At 41.7% G+C, this 25,872-nt stretch overlaps 2 protein-coding genes across 4 annotated transcripts in view; one reads left to right on the forward strand and one right to left on the reverse strand.

Annotated features, from left to right (window-relative positions):
* Window positions 1-17,753, forward strand: part of marchf8 (membrane-associated ring finger (C3HC4) 8) — a 91,921-nt gene extending 74,168 nt beyond the window's left edge. Inside the window, exons 4-9 of one of the 3 annotated variants that reach the window (XM_061039810.1) lie at window positions 247-326; window positions 755-1,702; window positions 9,639-9,819; window positions 10,824-10,959; window positions 13,061-13,075; window positions 14,101-17,753. In XM_061039810.1, coding sequence (XP_060895793.1) covers window positions 247-326; window positions 755-1,702; window positions 9,639-9,819; window positions 10,824-10,959; window positions 13,061-13,075; window positions 14,101-14,405 — 1,665 coding nt within the window. In that variant the 3' untranslated portion in view covers window positions 14,406-17,753. Of the gene's footprint in view, window positions 1-246; window positions 327-358; window positions 1,703-9,638; window positions 9,820-10,823; window positions 10,960-13,060; window positions 13,076-14,100 lie in introns of those variants that run through there. The other 2 variants (XM_061039809.1, XM_061039808.1) reach the window with 2 other exon arrangements.
* Window positions 17,754-17,936: 183 nt separating this feature from the next.
* alox5a (arachidonate 5-lipoxygenase a) lies at window positions 17,937-25,779 on the reverse strand. The gene is made up of 15 exons (XM_061039807.1): window positions 25,630-25,779; window positions 25,232-25,425; window positions 23,269-23,467; window positions 23,078-23,159; window positions 22,890-23,012; window positions 22,133-22,239; window positions 21,838-22,010; window positions 21,552-21,698; window positions 21,242-21,445; window positions 21,077-21,163; window positions 20,314-20,492; window positions 19,975-20,096; window positions 19,485-19,585; window positions 18,496-18,666; window positions 17,937-18,357 (listed from the first exon to the last, which is right to left on the reverse strand). The coding sequence occupies exons 2-15, from the start codon at window positions 25,379-25,381 to the stop codon at window positions 18,178-18,180; spliced, it is 2,025 nt and encodes a 674-aa protein (XP_060895790.1). The 5' UTR covers window positions 25,382-25,425; window positions 25,630-25,779; the 3' UTR covers window positions 17,937-18,177.
* Window positions 25,780-25,872: the final 93 nt, after the last annotated feature.

The raw sequence follows: 25,872 nt of genomic DNA on the forward strand, positions 1-25,872 counted from the left end.
GCGCTACTTTAATCAGATAGATTAACTGCCAGTATTGTGTTTTTCCTTCCCATCATCCTGCGTATCAGCCCATGCTGAGCTTTCACTCTTTTTGTGCGCGGATCAGATCGAGGCCCTGATAGCTTGATATTTATCCCCACACAGGACCCGTCTGATGTCGATTTGATCTTGTTTGTTTAATAAAAAATAAAAAAAAAACACTTATTTCTGTTATTTACATTTGCCTGCATGTGTTTCGTTCCTCAGGCGGGGAGCCCGACTTCAGTCAACGCTCCGTGCAGTTTCTCGAGGACGTCAGTCTCGCCCTCCAGCCAGGACATCTGCAGGTACGAAGCCATTCGACGGCACTTCACTCTTACTGCCAGTGATGTGATTTATGTCCACAGTGATGTGAACACTTGAGGCCCTTAAATTGAATCTATTAACAAGTCCATTACTGGTGAAGAGCGATATCAGTGGGCGATGTTGGTTTAGCTTTTACCCTTAGAAATATGCTGCCATTGTGGGAAATAATCTTGGTTCTGCATAAGCTGTAGAATATATTTCATAGTAACTTCGGTCGTCTAGTTATGATATTTTTATTCAGACTCAAAGCCCCCAACACCTTTTGTTCAATATCCTTTGATTTCAAATGCATGATGTCTTCCATTTCTCTTTTTTGTCCTTTCCTGCTTCTTCTCCTGCTGTCTTTTTCCACTGTCGTCTTTTTCATCACTCATAAACAAACACACACACGCGAACACTTTTACGACAGCAGTCAGGATCAGGAGTGTCAGAAGCAGACTGCAGTGGTTCTGCTGAGCCCTTACTGTAAATCCTCTCAAGGGTCAGGAGGCGTTTCAGTCGCTACTCTCTGCACGGACGCGCTGCCTGCGTCCAAACATGCCAAACAACGAGACTGGCTCACCCTGCTCCGCCCCTCCTCTGTCAACATCCGCACCAACGGCTCGCTCAGGTTCTCCGCGTCCCTTAACGATGTGGGCCAGCGTGTGGACGGTCTTTGTCGGGGTCTGCACTTCATAGACCGGACGTGCTCAGAGGGAGAGCTGGAGCTGAAGCCTGAGCCCGCTCCGTCGACTGGTTCGGATCGCAGGGCGCACACGCTCAACGGCCAGCTGGCTTCCTCACCCGCACACCAGAACCCAAATACATCCTTCTCTACACACACCCACCCCCATCTGGTCCCCTCCTTCACCAACAACTACAAGTGCATGTTGGGCGTCCCGCCTGCAAATTGTCTCCCGTCTGACTCTACCGTCATTGCCCCTCCTCCCCCTCCCCCTCCCCCTCTTTCACACAACCACCTCCATCCCAAACACTCCCCGAGCTCCAACTTCCTCCGCCGCCTCCTCCCTTTCTCCCGCTCCTCCACCTCGGCCAGCCTGCAGTGCTCTGAGATGAGCAGCTACGCCTCTCACCTCCACATCACCAAGTCCTCCAGTGCCCTGCTGGAAGGCAGCGAGGCCGGCTTTCCCCAAGAGGAGCTACTGGGAGATGACGACGTGTTTGAGGAGTCCAGTCCTCCTGCAAAGGCAACCGGCAGGCGTCCTCCCCCGCTAACAATCACAACGGCCCGGAAGGGTTCACATCTAGCCCCCATGGTCTTTATGGACGAGGACTGCGACTTGGACTGTTGCCCGTCCCCTTTTTCGGAGAAAAACGAGCCAATGTCACCTTTTTCACTCTCTGGGGACTGCTGCAGGTGGGTGACTGTCTGGATGTCCACATGCACCCTCTCTGTGACTTGGTAGAACCCAGAACACCCCTGTGCAGTTAGCCCACGAGCCCTGTGGAATAGTGGAGAGCTTCTCCCCCTGTAGAGTTCAGCAAATATTCAACACCGCAGCTGTATTTGTCCTCACAACCCTGGCTCAGAGGACACAGAGGCCCTTTTTTACGCCTGGTGTTAACATGCAGCTTGAGTGATTTGATCATAGAACAGGTTTAAACACGCCTAGGAGGCATTGAGATTCAACGACAGTGAATGACAGACCACTCACTTGTCATTCTCGTCTTATACTTCTGTGTTTTCCATGCGTCACTTGATGCCATTCATGCGGAAACGGGGAGGCCGTGTACCAAAATATGGCACAAAACTAGATTCAGTAATGGACAGTGCATTGTATTTTTCACCATGGACGATCGTGTACAGGGACGAGGGAAGCAGAGTAGACATCACCTGCGGGAGAGAGATGAGACCAACAAGCAGATCTTATATCGTTAATGCTTTAATGATGTGAAGACGTATACGTTTTATAGAGGAGATCAGGTTGTAACACTAAGATCTGTCAGTCTGTTTGACCTGCTAATCTCCAGTAAATATGTCAACAGAGACTCAATAGAACAAGACAAGGCTTTATGATCAGAGAAAGTTGTTTTTTTATATCATGCCAACGCTCCTGTCAGGGGACTTGCTTGCCCACTGGAGCTGGCTCTCTCTCTCTCCCTCTATCTGCTCTATCAAACTTTTTGTAAGATGAAGTTATTCGTAGGTTAATGCAGGTGATAGAGGGTACCTGTTTGCATATGAGAGGGGGGAAGTGAGAACCTTCAATGAGTGGTCACTGGTGAAACACATGGAGATGCATTAATGACAGTGTGTAGCTGCACATAGAGCCGTCCACTTGAGATCAGAACGGCTCAGACGCACGTTAATCCCGGTGTAAGCAGGCTAATAGATACTTTAGTCCATACATAATGCAACACACTACAGACCTCCTCCTCTTTGGCTTTCCTTGTATAAACCCACTGTGTGTGTGTGTGTGTGTGTGTGTGTGTGTGTGTAGAGCAGAAATGTGTCTTCATTTCATCTCGAACATTTTCATTTCACTTCACTACTATCTCAGCGGTGTGCCGTATTTTTAATCACGCTGTCAGGCTGTGTTTTTAAGATATTTTTTCATTGTTACTAGATCAATGTGGCATTAAAGTGTCTTGCATTGGCTGCGAAAAAATGTATGATTGATTTTGCCCTTAAGCTTTGCTGTGGAGGCTGGGGGAAAAGGGTCCAATGGCAGCAGTGTTTAATATAAAAGGCAGAGAGACAGAGGTTAGGGCAGACAATGTAATAGAACTGAGGAATGGAGTTTGTTTCTGTCGGAGAAATAGTGTAACAAAAGGCAGACGGGGGATGATAAAAGGTGTTGAACCTGACGGAGTCTGTCTGATTCGGTAAGAAAGGCCATTATAAGTGGCAGTCAGAGTGTGAATTGCCGAGCCAGGAGCCTGGTTATGTTAGGAAGGAGAGATAGTGAGAATTGATTAAAGAGCAGGTCATGGCTACTTGCTCCCTGCAGATGAGGCCTGCTAGTAGTAGATCTAACTTTGTCCTATGTCTCCCAGAAAAGGAGTTTAGAGCCCTACATTGATTATGTTGATCTCTTCTGGGTGTCAGTATCTGCCTGCCTGTCAAATGTGAAGTTGTGACAGGTCACCGGCTTAAAATGAGTTAGGTCTTACACATTTTTAAAAAAAGTACATGTCCCCTCAGGTTTTTTGGTCTGTGCGTGGACTCTAGATTCTAGATTATTTTCCTTATACGTCATTCATGGGCTGATTGAGAAACATGAGCTTAGAATTGGAAAGGTGAAGGCCAGAGATCAGGAGGTGGATTATTGGCTTCAAATAGCCTGTGCAGTCTCTGAGTTCACACGCGCACGCACACACGCACACACACACACGCACACACACACACACACACACACACACACACACACACACACACACACACACACACACAGAAAAACAAACATCCTGCCAGCTTTCTGTCAGGTGGCTCGGAGCGTGAGTTCAGAGCAGAGGCTCACCTCACCTGCTGCACTGTGTGTGTGTGTGTGTGTGTGTGTGTGTGTGTGTGTGTGTGTGTGTGTGTGTTGTGTGTGTTGTGTGTGTGTGTGTGTGTGTGTGTGTGTGTGTGTGTGTGTGTGTGTGTGTGTGTGTGTGTGTGTGTGTGTGTGTGTGTGTGTGTGTGTGTGTGTGTGTGTGTGTGTGTGTGTGTGTGTGTGTGTGTGTGTGTGTGTGTGTGTGTGTGTGTGTGTGTGTGTGTGTGTGTGTGTGTGTGTGTGTGTGTGTGTGTGTGTGTGTGTGTGTGTGTGTGAGAGCAGACGGTTGTTTTTCACAGTTGAATGGCATGCAAATGATTGGCCAGATCTCTTATTGATAAACTTTCAGAAGTGCTGGTTGTAAGTCTGATAAAGATGACCCTTTTCTTCTCAGGAATTCCACCTTTTAGAGAAACTTGAAGGCAAAAATGGTTTAAAATTCAACATTTCTTCCTTCAATCAAATCCAGTACTGACTATTTTATTAAACCTGCATTTATGATTCACATGTTAATATGCAAAGTGGTTGTCTTCCTTTCCTGCCTTTTTGGTTGTGTAGTGCTCTGCAGCTTGGTAAAACAGCATTAAAAAAACACAAGTGTCATTAAAATCCTCTTTTGACTTCTTATCAGAAAGTTCACCTTTGCAAGACACTTGAAGGTGCAAATCAGTGATTACATTCAATGTTTCTCCTCTAAATATATTAGCTAAATTCCTCAAAAACCTTAATTCCTAGCATTTATAAAAAGTTCATATTTGTCTTCATAGCTGCTGTTTGGGTGTTCATTGTGTTGTAACTTAACCCATCACACAGTTCAGCCAAGTGTCATTCAACACCTCTATCTTATCATGGCAGAAGTTTCGTTTATTAGAGAAACTTCAACAACATTCTTCCTCCTAGTTTAAAAAAACCTGCATAGCTTGCTTCTGTGTTGACATGAACTAGTAGCTGTGATGTTACCTTCTTTCAAGTTCAACGCTCGACACTTTACCAAATGGCACAGCAAAGAATATCCCCCTTCCTAATATGGAACGATTCTCTTTTAAAAGCAGAATATCTTAAGTCCTGAATTACTTCCACCTTGATGTTCATTAATCAGGATTTATTTTCCTTTCCTGTCTTTTTGTAGTCAAATAATGTCTTTCTTGATCCTCATTGTCAATTCATTGAGGAACGTACTGTATATGTCTCTCTGTTTAAAGCTGATCCAAAGCTGAAACAACTGCATTTCCTACATGTAGAATGATTCACTTTGTGGCAGTGCACTTCTGTGTTGTCACATTTCTGAATTGCTCAACGACTAAGTGTCATTTAAAACCTTTTTCTTTTCTAAAAATGTTAGAAATGTTCCTTTTTAGAGAAACTTTAATGTTCATACACATGTTTTCCCAGACTAAATACTTTTAAAAAGTTGCTTTTGCATTTCTTACATCTGTATTCATCAACTACTTGTTGTCTTCTTACCCGACTTCTGTGAATACATTGCTACTTGTTATGTTGTAGATCAGAATTTAAACTAAGTGTACTTCAAAAATGACTTTCATTTGATAGATTTTTACCAGCGTTAATGTAAATTATTATAGTTAGGATTATGTTCCATGGCTTGCATCTTGCTTGTCTCTTTTTCTTGTTCACTCTGCACATTTGCATTCCCACCCTCTGTTGTCCTCGAGCATATACTAGCAGAGCAGCAGCTGCATATAAAACAGAGAACAGTGCTCCCTAGTGCCTCTAGCATAAAAAAAAAACCCTCTGCAGGGTACCTTAGAGCTCTCACATCCGACAACGTGAAGCAGCCACAGCCTGTGTAATTCCTTAACCTTCCTCTGAAAGACACATTTCTTCTTGGCATATTTAATATTCTCTTTTAAGCCAATCATGTCAGCGCTGTAAGACTTGTATACTCAGAGGCGGAAAGGAGGGAAAGGGAGATGGCTTCCAGTGGCGGTGCTGCTACTTGAAATGTGTTTTTCTCTGATCAGCGTGAGCTTAAACTGTTCAGACAGAGAGCAGGAGAGAACAAAATGCTTCATATGTTGCTCTTTGCCCCTTAACACCCATTGAAAATATGTTCAGCATAAAAGCAAAAACAGCAGATTGGTGTTTAAAAATTCATTGGAAAATAAATATGTAAACATTTCAGGGTGAGGGTGGATAAAGGAATAGCCGGGGGGCGGCGGGGGCGGGGGGTGTCTGAATGCCACAGGAGAGAAGTTACGAGGAAACAGACAAGAACAGGAATAAAATGAATGCCGCTCCGGGGCGGCAATGTTGCTGAGCTTGTTTCCCCCGTCAGCTTGTTATTTCCCGATTCTCACGTTTTGATGTTGACACACTCCAAAAGCGCCTCTGCCATCTTTAAATTACTGTTGAAGAGGGTGTGCTTCGGCTGCTCAGGCGTCGCAAATTAAATTTTAACCTCCCTCCCATGCCTCACGGTGCTTGGAAGGTGCAGCAGCTGACACACTTACTCCAAATTTATCTGTGGAAGTGCAGGAAGGTTCCTTTGTAAAAACTAAAAGATAACCTGTTTATTTTAATGACAAAGCTGAATTTCTTCATCTCTATTTATTGGATTTTTTCCTAAAAGGACCTCTTGGAGAATTTTGTAGCTGTTGCTAACAAATAAAGCCTCCATAAATCACATATTCCAAGACCCCTTCAGTCTCTTACACTCATGTTGTTACTGCTTTATTTCCCCTGTGGCTCCATGTGGAGGTGTAGGGATTTTTCTGTGGTTATCCCCTCCTACGTGAAAACAAAAAATCCACAGCAACACTAGGATGACATATCAAATCGGTCCATTTCATTTGATATAAGCAAGAGAGTCATTGTCCCTGGGCTCTGTTTTCGAGTTCTTTATAGAGTGTGTGTGGGATGAGAATTTGCAGTTCATCTTGTGATCCATGCAAACAAACACAAACAAAGCATCCCAGCCATAACCGACAGAAAAACCACTCTGACTGAGATGTTAATTGTGCTTCTTCTATCCCTTAATCCCCCTCCCTCCACCTCCTCCTGTATTTGAGAAACCCATAGAAATGACCTATTTTTATCCTCCTGTGTTCATATTTGTCGTCTAATCTTGTAAAACTCTGGTCAGATCAGTGAAGTCTGGAAATAGTCGTCTCCTTTTCCCGCTAAGATTCTGACATGTGTGGGCACGTGTGGACACGTGGGTGTGTGCGCGTGTGTGTGTGTCTTAATAGGTTCTTATCTTCCCATGAACCGGGGTAAACCCCAGCTGAACAGACTCCACTCATCTCCAACACCTTCCTTTATTTATTTCTTCTTCCCCAGAGAGAAGCACCACTGCTCTCTGCATCTCACTCAGGGGAAAACACAGCAGCAGCAGCAGCAGCAGCTTCTGGTAAAAATGTGTAGAAAAAGAGGATCAGTCTTACACCTTCACGTGTACCCATTAACTATGAAGCCTCTGCAAGGGGCATCATGTGCACTTTATTCTCAACAGTATTTGCTCCCTTTACAATATCTCTGTTGGTCCATCCTGACCTTTTAATCAAAGGTGTGCAGAGGAGGAACGACAGCAGCTGATTTTTCTTTCTCGTTGCTCATTCACTGAGGGCCCTGTGGAGTAAACAGCCCAAAGGAAAAACAACTTTTCTTAGATTTTAATGGCTTTAGCTCCTGATTCCTGCCGCTGGGGTGTGTGAGTGTGATATTGACCGTATTTGAAGGTAATACGTAGCTTTAATAGCCTTCTCCAGCCCCTCATTTTGTCTCCCCTCGCACCTAAACCTACCCCTCCGACAAACTGTAGCTGACTTACTAGTGGAAGTGTGGACAACATTTTATACTTTTGTATATGAATCTCCCAGTGTTCGTTTACATGTCGAACCTCTCACGCTTCCGCAACCCTGTAACGTACTGTAATATCATACACTGGGACACGTTTATTATGCTGCTGCAGGGTTCAGTGTAAAAAATTCAAAGGAAGGGTAAAGGCAGAGCTTCATTGCTGCACAGCGACAGAATCTCAATATCAAAAGGGCTACAGACTCAAGGCCAAATGCAGAGTGTTAAAAATAATCTCACAGTGCTGATATTGCTGTATCAAAATCTGAATGATCTTTGTTGTCACTATACCAAGGTACGATGAAAACTTTTATGGTTAAAACTTGTGGTTTTTATCTCTACTGTGAAGTCAAAAGAAACAATATAACAACAAGTAAACATTGCAATAAATAAGGTAACAAATAGAGCTATAAAAACAGTGAGACAACTTTTACACAAACTTTATTGTGCTGATATTTTGAGCGCTATATTGTGCTGATATTGCTTGGTACAACATTTCAAATTGTTTGCTATTGCAACTAATGCTTATTTGTATTGTGTGCACTCATCTCTATCTACCATATAAAACACAAACAGTAAAATAAAGTTTCTGTTCCGCTGCTGCTTTAGTGGCTTGTTTGATTCAGAGGTACAGGTCTGGACAAACACGGCGCTTGTTGGCTGGCTGACTGGCAAGCTCTGCCATAAGATATTCCGAAGAGTTGCAATGCATTGTGGGGCAGTTGAGTACGCCCTAGTGAGCTCTCCTATCAGACTCAAATTATGGGCAGTCTCCTGTAGTATACATCCAGGCCCTTTCTTGCATACACAAAACTGCATACTATGAATTCTGAACACACTACGTTCTCATTATGTTATTCTTAGCATGAGCAGTGTGAGGGTATGCAGCCTGACACAGTTTACTGTCAATAATAATGAACTGTATTCAGAACACCTGAAGCAGTGTGATGCAGATACTGAAATGTGGGGGTGTTGTTGTACTCTGTCAGCTCTCATGGCATGAACGCCTTTTGTGCAGTAGAAATACTTGGCTGGAGTTAACTGTCGTTTATCACCGATAGGAGACAAACACACTCCTCCTCAGAGAAGGTGACTACGGCTCCTGTCCTCCAACCTGTCAGTCAAAGTGCGAGTGGTGATCCTGAAGAGGGAGATAGTCGGCTTTAGCCCAATATTAAAAATCCAATTGGGTTTTTTAACTGAGAAAGACCTGTCCAGCAGTAGCTTTGAGGCAGCAGACACCTAATCGAATGTTCCAGGTGACAGTATCTGTGCACAGAATACTTTACAGAAGAGGTAGGCATGTACAGAGGTCGAGTACAATTTCACCTGTTTGTGCCAAAGTCCAGGCTTTGCAACAACTCGTACATTTAAGAAGCCTTCAAAACTCAACTAAGGTTAATCTTACATCTGCATTGTTTGACAGACATTGTACTCCTCCTTGTAAAAGTCGGTGTACATCATTTTATCAGTTTTTCCCCACACTGGGACTAAGATTGCTGCAGCTTCGACTGCAGGGTATCTGAGATTAGATTAGCCGTGTTCAATTTAGTGCTGCCACACTGCGCTAACAGATGATTATTTTCAGAAAATGTCATTTTGAGTTTCAAATGAAGTGCTTTGAATCAAATTATTTTGTCTTGATTGAGTGTATACATGTGGGACATGTGTTATCTTTTGCATTCAGGGTCTTGATATTCTTACATTGTTTGTGAAATTGTATTCCCACCAGTCATGCATTCTTGCATCCGTGGCAATCAAGGGGAGTGAGTATTTTGTTAGCATCTTGTGTTATTAAAAGAAACTACTGGAGAGAACAACAAGTTCGCTGACATCTGTCCTCAAAAAGTCAAGTTTTAATGACTTAGGGGAAATATCCGCAAGCCCGGCCTGCCAACTTTTCTCTTTTTGATCTCCTGTCCTGTCTTCCTCCTCCTTTTTCAGCTGTCTCTCCTCTGGCAAAGTGTTCACTGTATTTTTTTGTTTTTTTGGCTCCCGTAGGATTTGTCACTGTGAAGGGGATGACGAGAGTCCTCTGATCACACCATGCCACTGCACGGGGAGCCTGCGCTTTGTCCACCAGTCCTGTCTGCAGCAGTGGATCAAGAGCTCTGACACGCGCTGCTGTGAGCTCTGCAAATATGAGTTCATCATGGAGACTAAGCTCAAACCGCTGCGCAAGGTAAGACGTAGTTTCCATGTAGAGCCAATTAATGCTCATGTCCATTAATTCAGTCTCAGCTGATGAACTCAGCCTGTGGTTGCGGTTCTGTGAGCTCACATCACTCCTTCATTATGTAGCTAAAATGCCAAAAGCTGTCTCCAATCTGTCTGGAAGATAACACAGCCATGACTCTGAGCTTTGATGCTGTTTTTATAAGCGGAACTAGTTGAAGGGGATGGGGGTTGTGATTCATTTCAAACGGTTTGTAGGCATCACACTTTCATTAAAGTTTCTTATCAATCTCTGTGGCCTGGAGATAGCAGGACACTCTAATTAAAATTCCTCCGCCCTTCATTAGCTGCACATAAGGCCTTAAACAAATGCTCTGCTGTTAATAGCTTCGGATTCCCACCGGTGTACATTGGAAGTCTTAAGCATGCAGAAAAATTCAATATGAGATGTTGAGCCTGGTGTGAAGGGTTTTTGTTTCATCAAAGGATGCTTGGAACCGTCTCACACTCGACGCCTACTCCTTGTCATAGTGACCCTGCAATTGTGCCCTTTCACTGCTGAATAATGCATTAGCGAGGCCATACAGTACAGCTGGTGTGTTTTGCTCATATGGCTGTGCTCATTTCTTGATTATGCACTGTGAAGAATGAGACAGACAAGGTAACATGTCCTTTGCGTGCTGGATGCTGCTTTGCGCCACTTCCCTTCTCTAGCTTACTCACCCTACCAAGAACCATATGCATTATTGGATTCTAATTAGAGTAAATCGTCTACATCAGATATTAAACCAACACTGGGCTTTTCTGAGGGGAAAAACTGTTGAGTTAAACTGCAAAATGTCCTTCAGTATAGACCTTTCCTGACTCGACGTTGATGCCGAATAATGACAATCATTGACTTTTAGTGAGCGGCCGTATTTAACGGTTAACCATTTCCTTCATTGGTTTCTGTGTGTTGATTAATTTTTTTCATGACCTTGCGTCCTTCCCTTTTTTTCCTTTCTGCCACAGTGGGAGAAGCTACAGATGACGGCGAGCGAGAGAAGGAAGATCATCTGTTCGGTCACGTTCCACGTCATCGCAATCACCTGCGTGGTGTGGTCGCTCTATGTTCTCATCGACAGAACGGCGGACGAAATCAGACGAGGTCAGCACAGCCTCAGACACACACATTTAGCGTAACGCAACATCATTCTGTGCTTGATTTAGTGTTTTGTAAGATGTGATTCATTTATCCCCAATCTGCCAAGTCATTCATGACTTAATTACTAATCTGCACATCTAAAGTGTAATTCAATGTTGCGAGTGTCAAGTGTGAGTAGTGTGAAATGTTCTCTTCAGACGGGAGTATATGTGGGCGTTATTCACTCACAGGAGTTCAGTGGACACCGAACAAATAAGAGAGTGCCATGATCATTTTCTAGCTGTGAGATTTTTGGACTTTAAATTTAGTCCCCTTTGATTTTAGACCTGTAATCCATGCAAGAGGAAATTGAGAGATAAAAGAAATGGAGGGAAGAGACTTAAAAAAAAAAGTAGATGTAACATCTGTGGCTCTTAGATGTAGTTAGAGATTTAGACTTTTAGAGCTGAGGTGATTCTGCTTCATTCCTCTTCAAGAGGCTTAGAGCAGATTCTCTGTGCGTGCTGTGAATCAAAATGACTGTGTTTAAAGTCGAGTTGATCTGAGTCTTGTAATTGACTTTAGGTCCTTATAATGATAAGAGTGTGTAAGTTTGTGTGAATAATTGTAACACTATGTGATTGTGTGTGTGGGTGCACGGGTTATAACACATAAAGCTGATGAAACTTAGGGTAAAAGGTCTAAAAGCAGTTTTGGTGCTTCAGCTATAACTGGACACACTTTTAAGGTGAATTAAAACACAGAGTGAACTTAAATGTTATTTTCTGTGAGGCTTAAAAGAATGGACTATTTTCTATTTAGTTAATTATCATCTTATGTCAAAAGTTTGATGAGAAGATTGATACAAATCATGTGTAGGCTAACTCTGTAGCTACAGTTAGCTTAGGTTAGCATAGATACAGAAAACAGATATCCTGGCTGAGCCCAAAAGAAACCAAACTTTACCTAACAGTGCATCTAAAGAACACTAACAAATATATCTTGACGGGTTTATCTTGACAAAAGTGTAAAACTCTGTGGGTTTATGTGGTGCTTTTATAAGAATATTTGATGGCTGGTAACGCTACTCTTTAGGCTTGTCACTGTGAATTTTCAGGCAACTAAAACACATTTTGGGACAGTTAAACCAAGTGAGATATAAGCTGTAAATTAGTAATTAGCTTAAGAAGTGCGGACAGATTTATGTTGTTACCTTTGGAGAGAATCAGGCTAGCTGTCTCTCTTTGTTTCCAGTCGTAGTGCTAGGCTAAGCTAAGAGATCGCTTGCTGTAACTTCATGTTTAGTTTGCTATACTGAACTATACTGGGCCAAAAATAAGCGTTGTGACACTTGTTACCGCACAGCCTCACTGTTCTCTTTCATTTTTTGTCCCATAGCTTTTTTCTTAACTTTAACCTGTGAATGCTACAGACTTTGAATGCTACAGAATATTATTTAGCGGGTGGTCAGAAGGGCAACTAAAACCTTTAATATTCAGAATAACAGGAGCCCTGACTTCACATTTTAAACCCTTTTTGCAGCCCCTTGTATCATAGCTGCCTCCATCTTGACCGAAGCAGCGCTGAGTTACAGACAGATTGCTCTGCTCTAGCCGCGTGTGCTCTCGCTGCCCGGGTTAAAAATGGAGATGGCTGCTTTGATGATGAGCTGATGTATCATAGGCTGGCTCTTCATGTGCGGACACTCATTTCGTCTTGGCATGTTTGGTGCTTTAGAGATGGTGTACAGATGGAAGAGCAAGCTGTGCCTGTTTAGCCCAACCTGATGATTCACACTTGTTAGAGTCCCAGAGGGCTGTCAGGTTCAATCACCATGGTGATACCAACTAGTTTTTACCAGGCCTGCTTGTCTTCTGCCAAGTCTCAAAGAACCATGGCTATTTTTTTCTCTCAATTAGATCACAAAGATTACAGCAAAGTGAAATGTATTTAATGTTTATTCTGAATTTGTTAAGCAGATTTGATGTTTATGATTTACATGATCCTAAAGAGTGCAACTATCATTTGAAAATCTTTTTAAAAATTTCTGGGCTTTGCCTTTTCTTTCAATCTGTTTGTGTGTCTCTGGTAATACATGATACTTACACTTTCTTCACTCATGCAGACGGAAGAATCCCAGGTAAACATTTCCACTTTAACCTTTGACTTTAAATTGTGTTTTTCCCCCCGTCAGCCTTTGTCGTCTGTCAGCTGTATCCGGTTCTTTTCTGACTGCTCTCTACACCCTTTTCCTTCCCTTTCCCTGTGCCTTGATTTCAGGATGTAAATATTCATTCTTCACCCCAAATAGGCCTGTTACATTCACTCCACACAACACTGGAAGTTCAGCCTAACAAATGCAGAACGACCGAATGAAGGAACAGGCTGTGATCATATTTTGTGACTGAGGGATTTGATTATAAGAAACCTCACAACCTCTTTTTTTCTTTTTCTTTTTGAGACCACAATTCTCCCTATGCGTTTTTGTTTTGGATGATGCGGCTGGTTACCAATATTTGCAAATTTCAGTTTTCTTCCCCCCTACTTTGGGGGATGAAAACGATTGGTGTGTCAGGATTTATGCAGTTTTCAAATATGCTGCAATGCCTGTAAGGCCGTAGAAATGTTTTTTGCACAGTTAAGCAAATACACAAAGGCTCACATTTAGTAAAACCTTGGCGTTATGAGCACTTTGGGGGCAGTTATGTGTGTCTTTTTCTTATTCGTAGTTACTTTGGAGGAATTTTACGCCTGAATAGGACAGCAACGTCGAAAGATGACATGATAATTTGGGGAATGGCATGGAAAAAATTACCCTTCCTGGACCAGTCCACTATGGCACCCTCCTCTTTTTTATTTATGTTGCTTCAGCATGGAAACAAAAATGCAAACTTTAAACCTGCTTGAATTAGATATTGTACACCATGTCAGCTTTTATTGATGTTATTAAATGAATGGAGTGATATGTGCAGAATGATTACAAAAGGCATATAATCCCATTATTTCAAATTAAGTTTATAAGGTTATATTATTTTCTTAAATAAATCAGGAAACTATCAAGTAAAATTTAATCATTTCCAAACTGATTAGAATTTTATCTTGAAGATTTTTGTTTAATTTTCTGTGTTTGACTCGTTTTTCTTGTTTGTGTTTTCTGTCCCTCAGGGGTCACGGACTGGCCTTTCTGGACCAAACTGGTGGTGGTGGCGATCGGCTTCACAGGTGGACTGGTGTTCATGTACGTCCAGTGCAAAGTCTACATCCATCTATGGAGGAGACTCAAGGCTTACAACCGGGTCATCTACGTCCAGAACCGGCCCGACACGTGTAAAAAGGTGGCGCTGGAGAAGCCCCCTCTTCTGGAGCCGAGTCTTGAGAACAAGGAAGCGCTGGTCCCCGCCCAGTCGGACACAAACTCCTCCCAGTACACAGAGACAGAGGACTACAGTATGGAGGTGCTCCATGTCTGACCACGCAGTCCATCCTCATAAACACAAACAAACAGGCCCAGAGGGAGGAGCAGTGGATGTGGAAATGCTCTTAAACTGAGGAACAAGCCGACACTCCCCCTCCTCTGATCCCGCATCCTCGCCTGGTCAAGTTATAAACCCACAACTCTGCCAGAGACCACCAGACCAGGACTATCTTCTTCAATCAACATCCCTCTTGCCAGATTTGATCCCTCCCTCCACACTGCCTCCTCTTTCCTCTTCCCAGGACTGGACTGTTTTTACGGACTTCTGTAAATGTCTGAAGAGGCCTGGGGCACACCACTCTATAAACACAACGCACACACACACACACACACACACACACACACACACACAAACTCAACCATACAACAAACACATTTCAATGTTCACCTCTGGGAGAGCAGGACTGAGACAAACAGACTCAAAATTAGCTCCAGAGGGCTACACGTCTCTGATGTGTGGTTTGTTTACTTGTGGGTTTTTGTTAGATTTGTTTGTTTTTACCTCCTGTGAGTCTCGGGCTAACCTGCCGTGGATCAGTATGTAGCGTCGCGCATCGGATCTCTGGACCAATCCACCCACTGCCATCTCTGCGTCGGTATGTCGACCCTGGGCTGGTCTGGATCGGACCAGGCCTTGATCTGGACATGCATTGAAGCACTTTTGTTTTTTTTAGTTACATGAACAAACCCCCTCCCTTCCTCTTGCTCCTTTTTGTTTCTTTAATATGATTTAAGTCTTACATGTACGATGTGAAAAGCAGATTCAAAAAACCTGGAATTCTTTGTTTCCTGTTTATTTGACTTTGCATTCCCTCGTACGCACATATTTAAACCCTTCCATGGATGACAAAAAAGGAAATGGGGTTAAAGAAAGGAATCATGTTGAAAGAAAGACGTGTGTGTTGTCTGTCAAAATAGAAAAAAAAAGGTTTTGAATACGACATCAGGCTAATGAATCTAATGCAGAAAAAGGAAAATCCAGCCACATGACTTCTCTACCCCAACATGAACTTTCTGAAGGCTTTGAGAATGTAAACTTTTTAAAAAATAAAAGATTAAAAAAAAAATAAAACTTGAAAAAATAATAATAATCAAACAACATTTTTTTTACTGGTCAAAGGAAGTTACGAGATAATTTCCGTGTCTTGAGATCATAACGAGAGCCTTTTGGCATAAACAGCGTCGCTCATGTTTTTCTATCATGTGAATGACACAGTATTTACAGAGTGATATTCCCTGTGCAGTTTTTAATATGTCTGATTTGTTTGCTTCGTCACGGGATACGCTTTGAGAAATCCACAGCTGCCTATTTTAGTGCGCCCTCCGAGAGCTGCCATCATGCAGGCGGTGCATCGATTGGCCTCTGACAGATAGTCACAGTCTGTGTGTGTTTCTACATTTGAATGCTTCTGGCAAAACTTTTACTCTGAAGGTCAGAAAACACAGTTACAATCAGTCTCCTCAACTGGATTGACACACTTCAGCACAGTGTTTTCTAAGATATCGGATGTTTGTATTGGGGAGCATGTCAGACAAGCAGAAGTCTCAGCTTCACCATTAGAGAAGTTAGAGAAGTCTATCATAGCTTTCATTTACAAGATAGATGCAATGTGTCCTCTCATTTGAGTGTTTTCTCACATTTACCCATATGTTGTTTAAATAAGCCAAACTGTTACAGCTTTTCTTTTCTAAAAACAAAGCACACGTACAGCAAATGCAACGTTTCAGCACGCAAGAAGTTTTGATGTTTTCTCCACATTCATCGACAAACAAAACCTTCAATTTGAATTTAAAGTGCTCCATCCTAACATGCTACCTGTGACAGACAAACAGTAGGCCTCATGTGTGAGCTGACTGGATCCATCTGGATGTGCACTTTCATAAAGGCAGCGGTGGATTTCTCAGGGCGATAAAGTGTTTTGTGCTTACAGTCATTGTAAGTGCTTTTGTGTACGTGGGAGCACAGCGATGCCGGGCTCATGTTGAGTCTCACAGCCATTCCAGCAGCACACATACACACACGCACACACACACATTTTTAAAAACTGTCTTTGATACCAGTATACTGTCTGTGTGAACAACAACAAAGGTCCAACAAACATACCTGACAATTACTGCTCAGCAGCAGCAATAAGTGAAACCTGCGCTTTGGTTTTTTGCGACATTGCAAACTGTACTCGTGTATTAGCCCCTTTGCGACGTGAGATCTGGAGTCTAATATGATTTAAATACCTGATTTGAGCCGAGGGAATTGTTGTGTGTCAAGTTGGATTAAGACCTAGTAAAGAGAAGCTTCTCTGAAACTTCATTACCCACGAGGCTCAGTGCAATTAGACAGATAAAAAAGTGCAATTACCCTTTTGTTGTTATTCTATTCTGTAGTTATGTAACAGTGTTTAATGTCCAGGATGTCATCTGGGGGAGAAGATGATTATTTCTTCACTCTTGTGTTGTATTTATTTTTCAATGAGAAAAGTACAATTTGTTCATAAAAAAAAAACAAAAAAAACCTTTCATCGGTAATTTTATGCAACTTACACTTTATTTGATTCCCAGGCATTAATACAAGAAATCACTTTCACATTTTGTTCTGCACTTTATCATTCAGATATTGGAGTAATTAATTAGCTCGTATTCTCATTTGAATGTGAATATCTGCTTTTCTTTTTCCATTTTTTTTAATGTCTTGATGAGTTTAGTTTTAAATAAGCAGAATATAGACATTAAGATTTAGCATTTCATTTGACAAATAATATTTTATACATAAAAACAACGTGGCATATTTAGTTTCCTTGACATAGAAGATTTGTTTGTATTTTCTTCTCATAGGAGCTGGCTCCTTTCATGAAGTCTGAGAAAGACGTTTTGATGTCCCGATGACGACTGAAACCATGTTAGCAGGCGTGCTCCTCTCTGGGAGCAGCTTTTTCTTTCTTCTCTCATTTCTAAGGGTCTCCATCAGCATGAATTGATTTCTCCAGTGTAAAATTCTTTCAAGCAGGACGTCAGTCAGCCTGACTGTCCCATCGCTTTGGATTGAAGTCTAGACTTTTCTGCGTCTCTACCTTGTCGCTTAATCGTGTCTGGGAAGAGTGTAACTTGCATAAAGCTACATTTGTTTACTACTGACTGGACTTGAACATATATGACTGTTTCCCTGTCTTATGATATCATTCCACAAGTTTGTCTGTGAGTTTTCTTTGGAATAGTAACTGTAAAGAATTTGGTATAAAGTACTTATGTTTTTAAAAAGAAATATTGATGTGTTTTCAGTTTAATTTCCCATTTGAACAAAGTATGTAGAATTAAAAGAACAACCAAATAAAAATTAAGTTACTTTTAATGCTTTGTTTTTGTTTTTCTCATGAATGCTCAGTTAGACGTGTTCTTGATCTAAATTGTGTAGTGAGAGGTTTTACTAATGAAGTAGATTTGAGGCATGAGTATTATCAGATGAAGGGCGTTGTCATTTTAAATCGGGGGTTGCTGATATTTTTGTGCAAATAGAAACACACAGACAGCAAGAACCGATGAAAACATTTTAATTTTCACATGCATTTGACTCAGATTTTAACCAGGGTTTCCAAAAGACAAAAAGAAATGATTAAGTGAAAACAGTTTGCAATTAAGCAACATTTAAATATATGGACGTATCAAGTTCAATTTAAAAAGCAAATCTGAAGAGCTCGTTAACATCTGCTGTCTCTTACAAAGTACAGAGAAGAAAACGTGGCGACCCCAACACCCCAGAAAGTGGTTTCTATAGCTCACACTGCAACACTGTTTGGGATTTTATCAGGAGACATGTTGTAGTAAGGCAGCTTCTTCCCCTCGTTCCTCTTCTTGATGGTGCTGGTTATTTCTGCCAGCTCCTTCTTGAACTTCTCCATGGCCGCCTTCACTCGCTTCTCTATGAAGTGCTCATCAAGATACATGCCCAGGTACAGCTGCAGGCGGAGAGGGGGGGAGGTGATCCAGCCCAGAGGCACACAGCAGGGAGAGAGAAACACAAGTCAAAGTGAAGAACTTGGTCTCCAATGAGCTGTGTAAGTATACAGAATGATTGCTTGGTTTCTTCTCCATACCTCGTTCTCCTGGTACTGGCTGAGGGCCCAGACGGCCCCGAGGTGCCAGCTGGAGCGGCCACGATCAGGGAGGCTCTCAATGATCAAGTTCACATCAGCTAAACCCTTCTGGTTGGGCGGGGGTTTTCGCATAGTAGATGGAGCGTTGGGGATCCAGGAACACCAGTCGTACTACAAACAATCACAAACATGCAGCATGCACTTCATTTTTACAAACAGGAACAGAAGACGTTTGTTTTATGAGCTGATACCTCAAAGTGTTATTTCTCAGATGACTCATGGATGAATGGCGGGGGGGGGGGACTTGGAATAAAATCCTAAAAAGAAGTTAAGAAGAAATCGTATTTGCATTTAACATTTGTAGAATCAGAAATAAGAATTTCCACTTAAATTTAAGACTAGGTCCTTAAAAAGAGAAAATGGAGAAATGTTCTCCAAACACTGAATGAAAAACTTTCTTATTGAATCATAGTTGGGCTTAAGTAGATATTTCAATCCGTGAATCTAATCACTGGTTAGAGGCTCTTTGATGTGACTCTCAGCAGGTGAAGAGTGGACAAGTGGACAAGTGGACATATGTGTTTCAAATATCATTTCAAAGTACAGCTTACAATTAATTCAACAGAGATGTTGATGTCATGAGGTTCATAATAACACAATGTCTGAATAGATTCCATGATTAGGCCTAATCAATTTCACTGTCTGTGCGTGCCCATTATCACTAAGAGAGCACTTTTTTCTACATTTATTGGATCAACCAATCACAGCTTCTGAACGATTATAATACAAAGCAATGGTGTCAACCGCACCTCCTCATTAAGATAAAAGTTTCTGTCTCTTCCTCGCTCAGAGTTGCTCTATGAGTGTTTCTAAATGACTCCTAAGCTATGACTCCTTGCTATGACTTTTTTTAAAAAGTGAAGTTATGAGCTCTCTGAGAGTTTTCTCAGTTTTTGTGAATACCAGGCTGCTGATGTTCTTTAACTCACCTGTCCGAAGTTGACAGCTGCATGTTGTGCTGAAGCGGTGAACACGACAACGGTCAGATACTCCACCAGCTCCACGCGTGATTTCAGGGACTTTGGAAACTCTGTGCACAGATTGTAGACGGTCCGAAATAAAAAAACGAGCTTTAATCTTTGCATAAACCCACATTTTTGACAAGTCTTGCTGTGAAATATGTCCTTGCACAATAATGGACAAACGCAGGAAGGGGGATTACAACACAGGAGCTCAGGAAGTGACACCACACTGTGACTCCTGTGGCTTCCTGTCATCAGCCTCAAACCATTCATCTATGACAAAACAGATATGAATTTGAAATGCTGTCTGTTCACTGTCACACCTGTCTCCTCCAGAAAAATCCTACCCTTCTGAGATGCTGGGGAGGAGTGAGCTGCTTCTCTTCATGGAAAGTCACATTGGTCTGTTGTTGCAGAGGCAGAATAATGAAATCGGATGTCTGTAATATGTACTCACCACAGTGGTCAAAGTCCTGCATACCGAAGCTGCACACGTCTTTGATGAAGGCCTGGATTTCTTCATCTTCCTGTATCATCTCATCGCTGGTGTAGTAGATGTGCACCACATCGGACACAAAGCTGTCAGAAAGAAAGCAGGAAGGCTGAAATAATAAACAAGACTATAACTTCACTTTCTTTGAAATGTCGTCACTCTCACAATAGCAATGTTCCCTCCCTTATCGTCCTGTGTGTGACTGTTTTTCTTTTCAGCAAGCACGCAAACTTTCAAAATCAGAGTGACACAATGTTTTTTTGGTTTTTTTGTGGTATTTTGCACGGAATAGCTGTTCCTCACCTCTTTGTGGCTTCCCACACCCTGTAGCCGTCGTCTCTGTAGAAATATGTCGGCAGATCATCCTTCTTGTCCACGCCGCGGGACTTGATCATATCCGGGAAGCACAGAGACCTGAAGGTCAGAGACTTCATGGCCTTTTGAATCAGCTGGACGTGACCACCTCCACCTGTTGCGTTTGCCTCAAAGAGGATGGAAGAGATGCAACATCATCAGATTTACTTCTGCAGCTCATCGTGTGATTTTGTTCTTTGTTAATATCTGCATGAGATTGTGTGTCCATTTCCATTATATAGACCTATGAATGTCAGATATGTAGGTGAATACTTTTTGGGAATTTGCTGCTTTTGCTGATTTTTTGTTATCTGTTGATTTTTAAGATATTCTTTGAATAGGGTCAGATACATAAAGTTATACATCATCTGCATAGAGAGATAATCATTGCTTGACTTCTACTGTATGAATTCGACTTATTGATAACAATGACTTGAGAGTGATGGATAGGGCTCTGAGGCAAACAAAGATGGACTGATTTTCTTTAATGACCTGTCTCCTCACAAAGGATGTGCACTCACTGACATGCTGATGTCTGAATGCTGCTGCTCACTCTGTTTCTCCATTTGTTTTGTGCTTATTATATGATGTGGCAAGCTGTAAATCAGATGTTTTTTCTTGAAATAATTTGTCAGAAAAAATAATGGCTATGCTTAGTTTTTCAAATTGCCCGTTATATTTGTTCTCCTCTTCAATAAATTCACAAGCTCACCTTGTCAAAGATGCCACACTTACAGATGAGCTGCTCTCTGGCCTTGGTGTTGATGGCGATGGTGAAACGAATGTGTGGGACAAGAAGCTGAGGGAAGGAAAGTCCATCAGTCCACTCTTCAATCATAGATTGAACAATCTTTTATTTTGCATGTCAGAGTTTTACCTTATACACCGGGTGAACTGCAGGGAGCTGCCTGTACATGGCGATAGCAAACACCTCCGTTATCAGATGAGTCTTGAGCAGGTGTGTGACTGTCTGGTGGTACTGGAAGTCAGCTGAACGGACCCAGACCTTAGCCAGCAGCCAATCGTACTCACCGTCAGTGGGCAGGAAGATCGGCGTATCCTCACCTGGAGTCTGACCCAGCTGGAGAAGTCAGCAGAGGCAGGAAAAAGAAGTCAAATTGATTCATACTGTAGAAAAAAAAGTATGATTTCCTTCAAAATAAAACAGCAGCTTAATATCATAGCACCTGTATGGCTATGGGCAGGATCTTGTTCTTAGCGTTCTTGTATAGCAGACAGATGGGAGCTGCCAGGTACTGCAGTGTGCAGGGGTCAGTGGCGTTTGCACTGATGCCGTCTAACATCTCATAGTCCACTATGTAGACATTACCTGCCTGGGGCCAGAACATTGATTTACATTAAACATTATTGGGGGAATTAAAACAAGCAGTGATTTAAGGACTATTTCTTGGCTGACTGTAAAAGTATGTATCTTACAGTTTAAAATATATCCAAAGAAACCGTCATGTATACCTCTATTTCCTCGTCCAGAGTCATCTCTCTCTCCAGACTGACAGAAACCATCTCATGAGTGACAGGAAAATTGTCGGGAAGTTTTGTGCACTTTCGGATCAATACGGGGTTGCAACCATTCAGGAACTGGTACCCGAACATGAAGTCCTCCTTCCAGTGTTGCATCACATACTCTGGATTTGATCAAATACATTAAAGATTCATCCTCATCGCACGCATACTTTTACATTTTACATTCACAGACGTTTAACAGTGAAAACACATCCTCTCAGTGATCAATGAAATAGGAACTAACCTGAGATCGTGTTTTTGATTCTGACAAAGATTTTCTCAAAGTCTCCTATGTCGCTCCAGGAAGACTGGAACATGTGCATGAAACTGTTCACACACAGGTTCTCTATTCTGCAAACACATGAACATCGTCAGCGTCCTTCTCATCATTCTCTACCACGTCATCAGAATCATTTCAGTCACGCTATTCACATAAGAAAAGTGAAATCTGATGTATTTTTCTGTACTACTGCAATACACAAGAACAAAAGAGTGGTGTCACTTTAAGTAATGTTGTCCAGATAATGAATTTATACGTGTTTGTTTTTGCAGCAAATGCACTTCGAAAAGATTATGTGCACAAAGATGCAACATCTCTGTCACAGCTTTGAAGCTCACTCTGTAAAATGACCCAAATCATTTTCATTCTCAGACATCATCAGACATCATTTTCAGATATGTTTCATGTTTAAAGCATTAGGCTTTGTTGAGAAGAAATAATACTAACATACAGCAGGAAACAGCTTCCCTTTGAACTGTTTGTTTTGCTGTGTCTATCTGCAAGAACATGTCATGCAAATGTTCCCTGGTGATAAACACACAATGATGCATTTGTTTTTCCAGGTAATCAGGAGAGCAGAAAATAGAATGACGTTATCAGGCTGCAGCCCGACATCAGATCATGGCATCTGGAAAGTTTTTCATTGAAAAGCACCTTTGGATAAAGTACGCTGATGCCCAACTACTGTAAACCTGTCAAACTGTATTACTGGAGCACTTACGCCTTACTGTAGTTCAGAATAAAATCCACTCCCTTCTCACTGTCAAACTGGATGTCCAGGGGCAATTCGCTGTGTCTGTTAGCATCTATGCTCAATGGAAAGCCTGGCTGCCACTCCTTCCACCTGTAGAAGAGAGCAGAGATTTTAGAGAGCATCCTCTTTTAATGTCACATGCAGAATAATCTTACCTGTAGGTTTTCCTCCTCATGTCCAGCTCTTTTAGTCTGTGCTGCTTCAACAAGCTGATCTTATCATCCTGAGGCAGATGTGCTACAACAGACACAAGACAGAGTGAGGGATAGAGCGGAGCTGGAGCACCTTGTGATGATGAAAAAAAAAAAGAGGAGACAGACAGATATTTAGAGTGAATGATTTCTACCTCTTCCATCCCGCAGCACCACCTCCTTGTCGCCCACCAGCCAGCAGAAGCAGGGGAACTCAATGTAGTCTCCAGACGGGGTCTTGACTGTGATGTACCTGCAGTACCAGTCGTCATGCAACCAGTACTTGTTCTTCTCAATCTTCACCAACACAATATCACCCAGGTCCTCACCGACCCTCACGTCATAAGCGTCCACCTGTAAATGTGATTAGTAGAAAAGTTATTAACTATCATGTGAATATTTTCATTTTTGACCAATCTCTTCTGTCACCACATGTATTTGAAAATATGAAAATCACAGCCAGAATCCAGAGTGAAACAAGACGTTTAAAAACAGACAAAAAATGTTTCAAGAACATGTTATCTTAAAATGATAAATTACATTTTTAACTAGTAAAATTTAAAAGAGATTGTACATTGGCTTATAAATAAATGGACAAAGACTCGGTTGAGTCTAAATGCGTAGACACATCCCTGTTTAATGAAGTGTTTTTATACTTTCAGTTTAGATTGCCTTTCTCCTCAATGAACTCTGTGTGCACCTGATTCCTCCACATGTTTGACCCAGTGCAGCACTCACTGCAACCTTTTTCAATGTGTACACTCTTTTGATTATTTAGAAGTTGTTTTTTTTTTTTACAAGGGGCTTGTTCACCACTTTTTATGTTAGTAGAAGTGAGCTTGACAGACTTTTTTTTTTTTTAAATCTGCGAACAACAAATCTGATGTAACAATTAACGTTATATCATGTTATAATAAAACTGTGCTATTAGAAATTGTTTTGTATTTTAGTCTGAAGTTTGAAGTTTGCTTTTGATAAATGGTAGGGAAATATTTAAAAGCAGTTGCAAATGACAGCACCTGTGAGGAGTTTTAGCTGGCTATGAGAATGACTAAAATGTACACTGATGCCTCTTTATTACCTGCAAAAACAAACAAGACCATGAGCATAACGATCCACAGTGTCTAGACGGTGTGATTCTCATGTCTGAAAGCACTGTGGAGGTAGTTGTCGAAAAGCAGGGTGATATGTTTCTTTACTTTTACATGAATAGGACATATTTAGTAGGTACCACTTTGTCCACATGGGGGCGCCAAAATCGACACAAATCGAAAGTTCGTCACAGAAGCTTCAACTTATAATTTACCAACTCTATAAGAATTTTGTTTTTTATTCATTCGACATTCAATTTGTAAGATCAGCCTTTTATTATTTTTGACAGCTTTCTTGTGTATTTTCTTTAATGCTTTCATATTCACACGATCTATTGTAAAACACTATGGGGTAACAAAGCTGTTGTGTATATAACCTCACCTCCTGCCCGCCTATCATCAATGGGGGCTCGAGCTTTAGCTGTGCAGCCCCCACCCCCAGACACACACCTGTCTCTGGAACTCTGTCCCACAAAACATCTGTGACATTAACTCTCTCCCCACCTTCAAATCACAGCTCAAAACACACCTTTTTAGATTAGCTTATTCTGTCTGACTTCTTAATATTGCTGTTTTTGTTTTTATCTATTTGATTGTTCTTGTTTTTAATTATTGTTTTACTGCTGTGTCTGTAAGGAGGACCTTGAGTGATGTGAGAGGCGCCCATGAATAATATGCATTATTATTATTATTATTAGTAATTTGCCTAATTTGACTGAAAGAAACTAACAGCAGCTGTAAACAAACCTTCAAACGGATAAACTTTTACTTGAAAGAATATCCTACATGAAAAGGCTGTTTGTCAGTTCATGTTTACAGAAGCCAACAGGTTGTCAGTTAAAGAAGAAGTCAAAAAGGGAACAAGTTTCATTTGAACTCAATACAAGTTAAATCTGTTATGTACTACTTCCTCTTTTTTGTCAACATGCTAACAATCTGGATACACCTGCAGTTTATATGCAGTTTTTGATGCTGATCATCCATTTAAAAAAGAAACCTCATCTCACTTCGGCAGTGGACAACTTACCGCCCCCCTCTCAAAGTCATCGTAGAGAGGTTTATCCAGCAGCGTCCGCTCACTGCAGTGCTCCGTGCCAATCAGTGTGATGTAGATGTAGTCGTCTGTACCTGCGAACCACTGGCTCCCTGTAGACACAGTCACTGTGTAAACGGGCATGGTGGTCACACAAGACAAAGGGGACTCCAAGAGTGTCCAAAAATCTGCAAAAAAACCAATCAAAATCTAATCTGCAGGAGTGCTTCTTCTATTCCCCTCAAAAGGGTTGCCTTGAGTTTCTAGTGAATGTAGTCTCGCCTTCTTGCTCAAAACTATTTCTTCCTCTGATGTATTCTTCTTGCACAAACAGCAAGAACATGTGAAACGGTGCAGAAGAGGGACTTGCAAAACAGTAGAGAAGCTCTCACCTCTGAGTGTTAGGAGGAGTGAACGCCTCCCTTGTGCTGTGAATGAGGTCACAACACAATATGGCTGTCCTACCTTGGTGTGTCATGAAAGGAGATTTTTTTGTCGTTCATTTATGTGGGTGATATCAAATTAATTCTCTTTGTTTGCAAACAACTAGTGGTTTCCTTTCAAAAAGATGGACTACAAGTGTGTCCGTCACGGCAAATTAAAACGCAGAATAACATGGTTTTAAATAGGGCAGT

This window comes from Labrus mixtus, chromosome 6 (genome assembly GCF_963584025.1).
Source record: "Labrus mixtus chromosome 6, fLabMix1.1, whole genome shotgun sequence".
NCBI lineage: Eukaryota > Metazoa > Chordata > Actinopteri > Labriformes > Labridae > Labrus > Labrus mixtus.

Bases quoted from the DNA above. Each gene is read 5' to 3' on its own strand.
- alox5a (XM_061039807.1), bottom strand. From the start codon at position 25,381: ATGCCCGTTTACACAGTGACTGTGTCTACAGGGAGCCAGTGGTTCGCA. The intron at 21,699-21,837 runs GTATACATGACG...TTCTGGCCCCAG, and splicing joins CTCTGGACGAGGAAATAGAG to GCAGGTAATGTCTACATAGT. The intron at 20,493-21,076 runs GTGAGCTTGTGA...ATCCTCTTTGAG, and splicing joins AGTGTGGCATCTTTGACAAG to GCAAACGCAACAGGTGGAGG.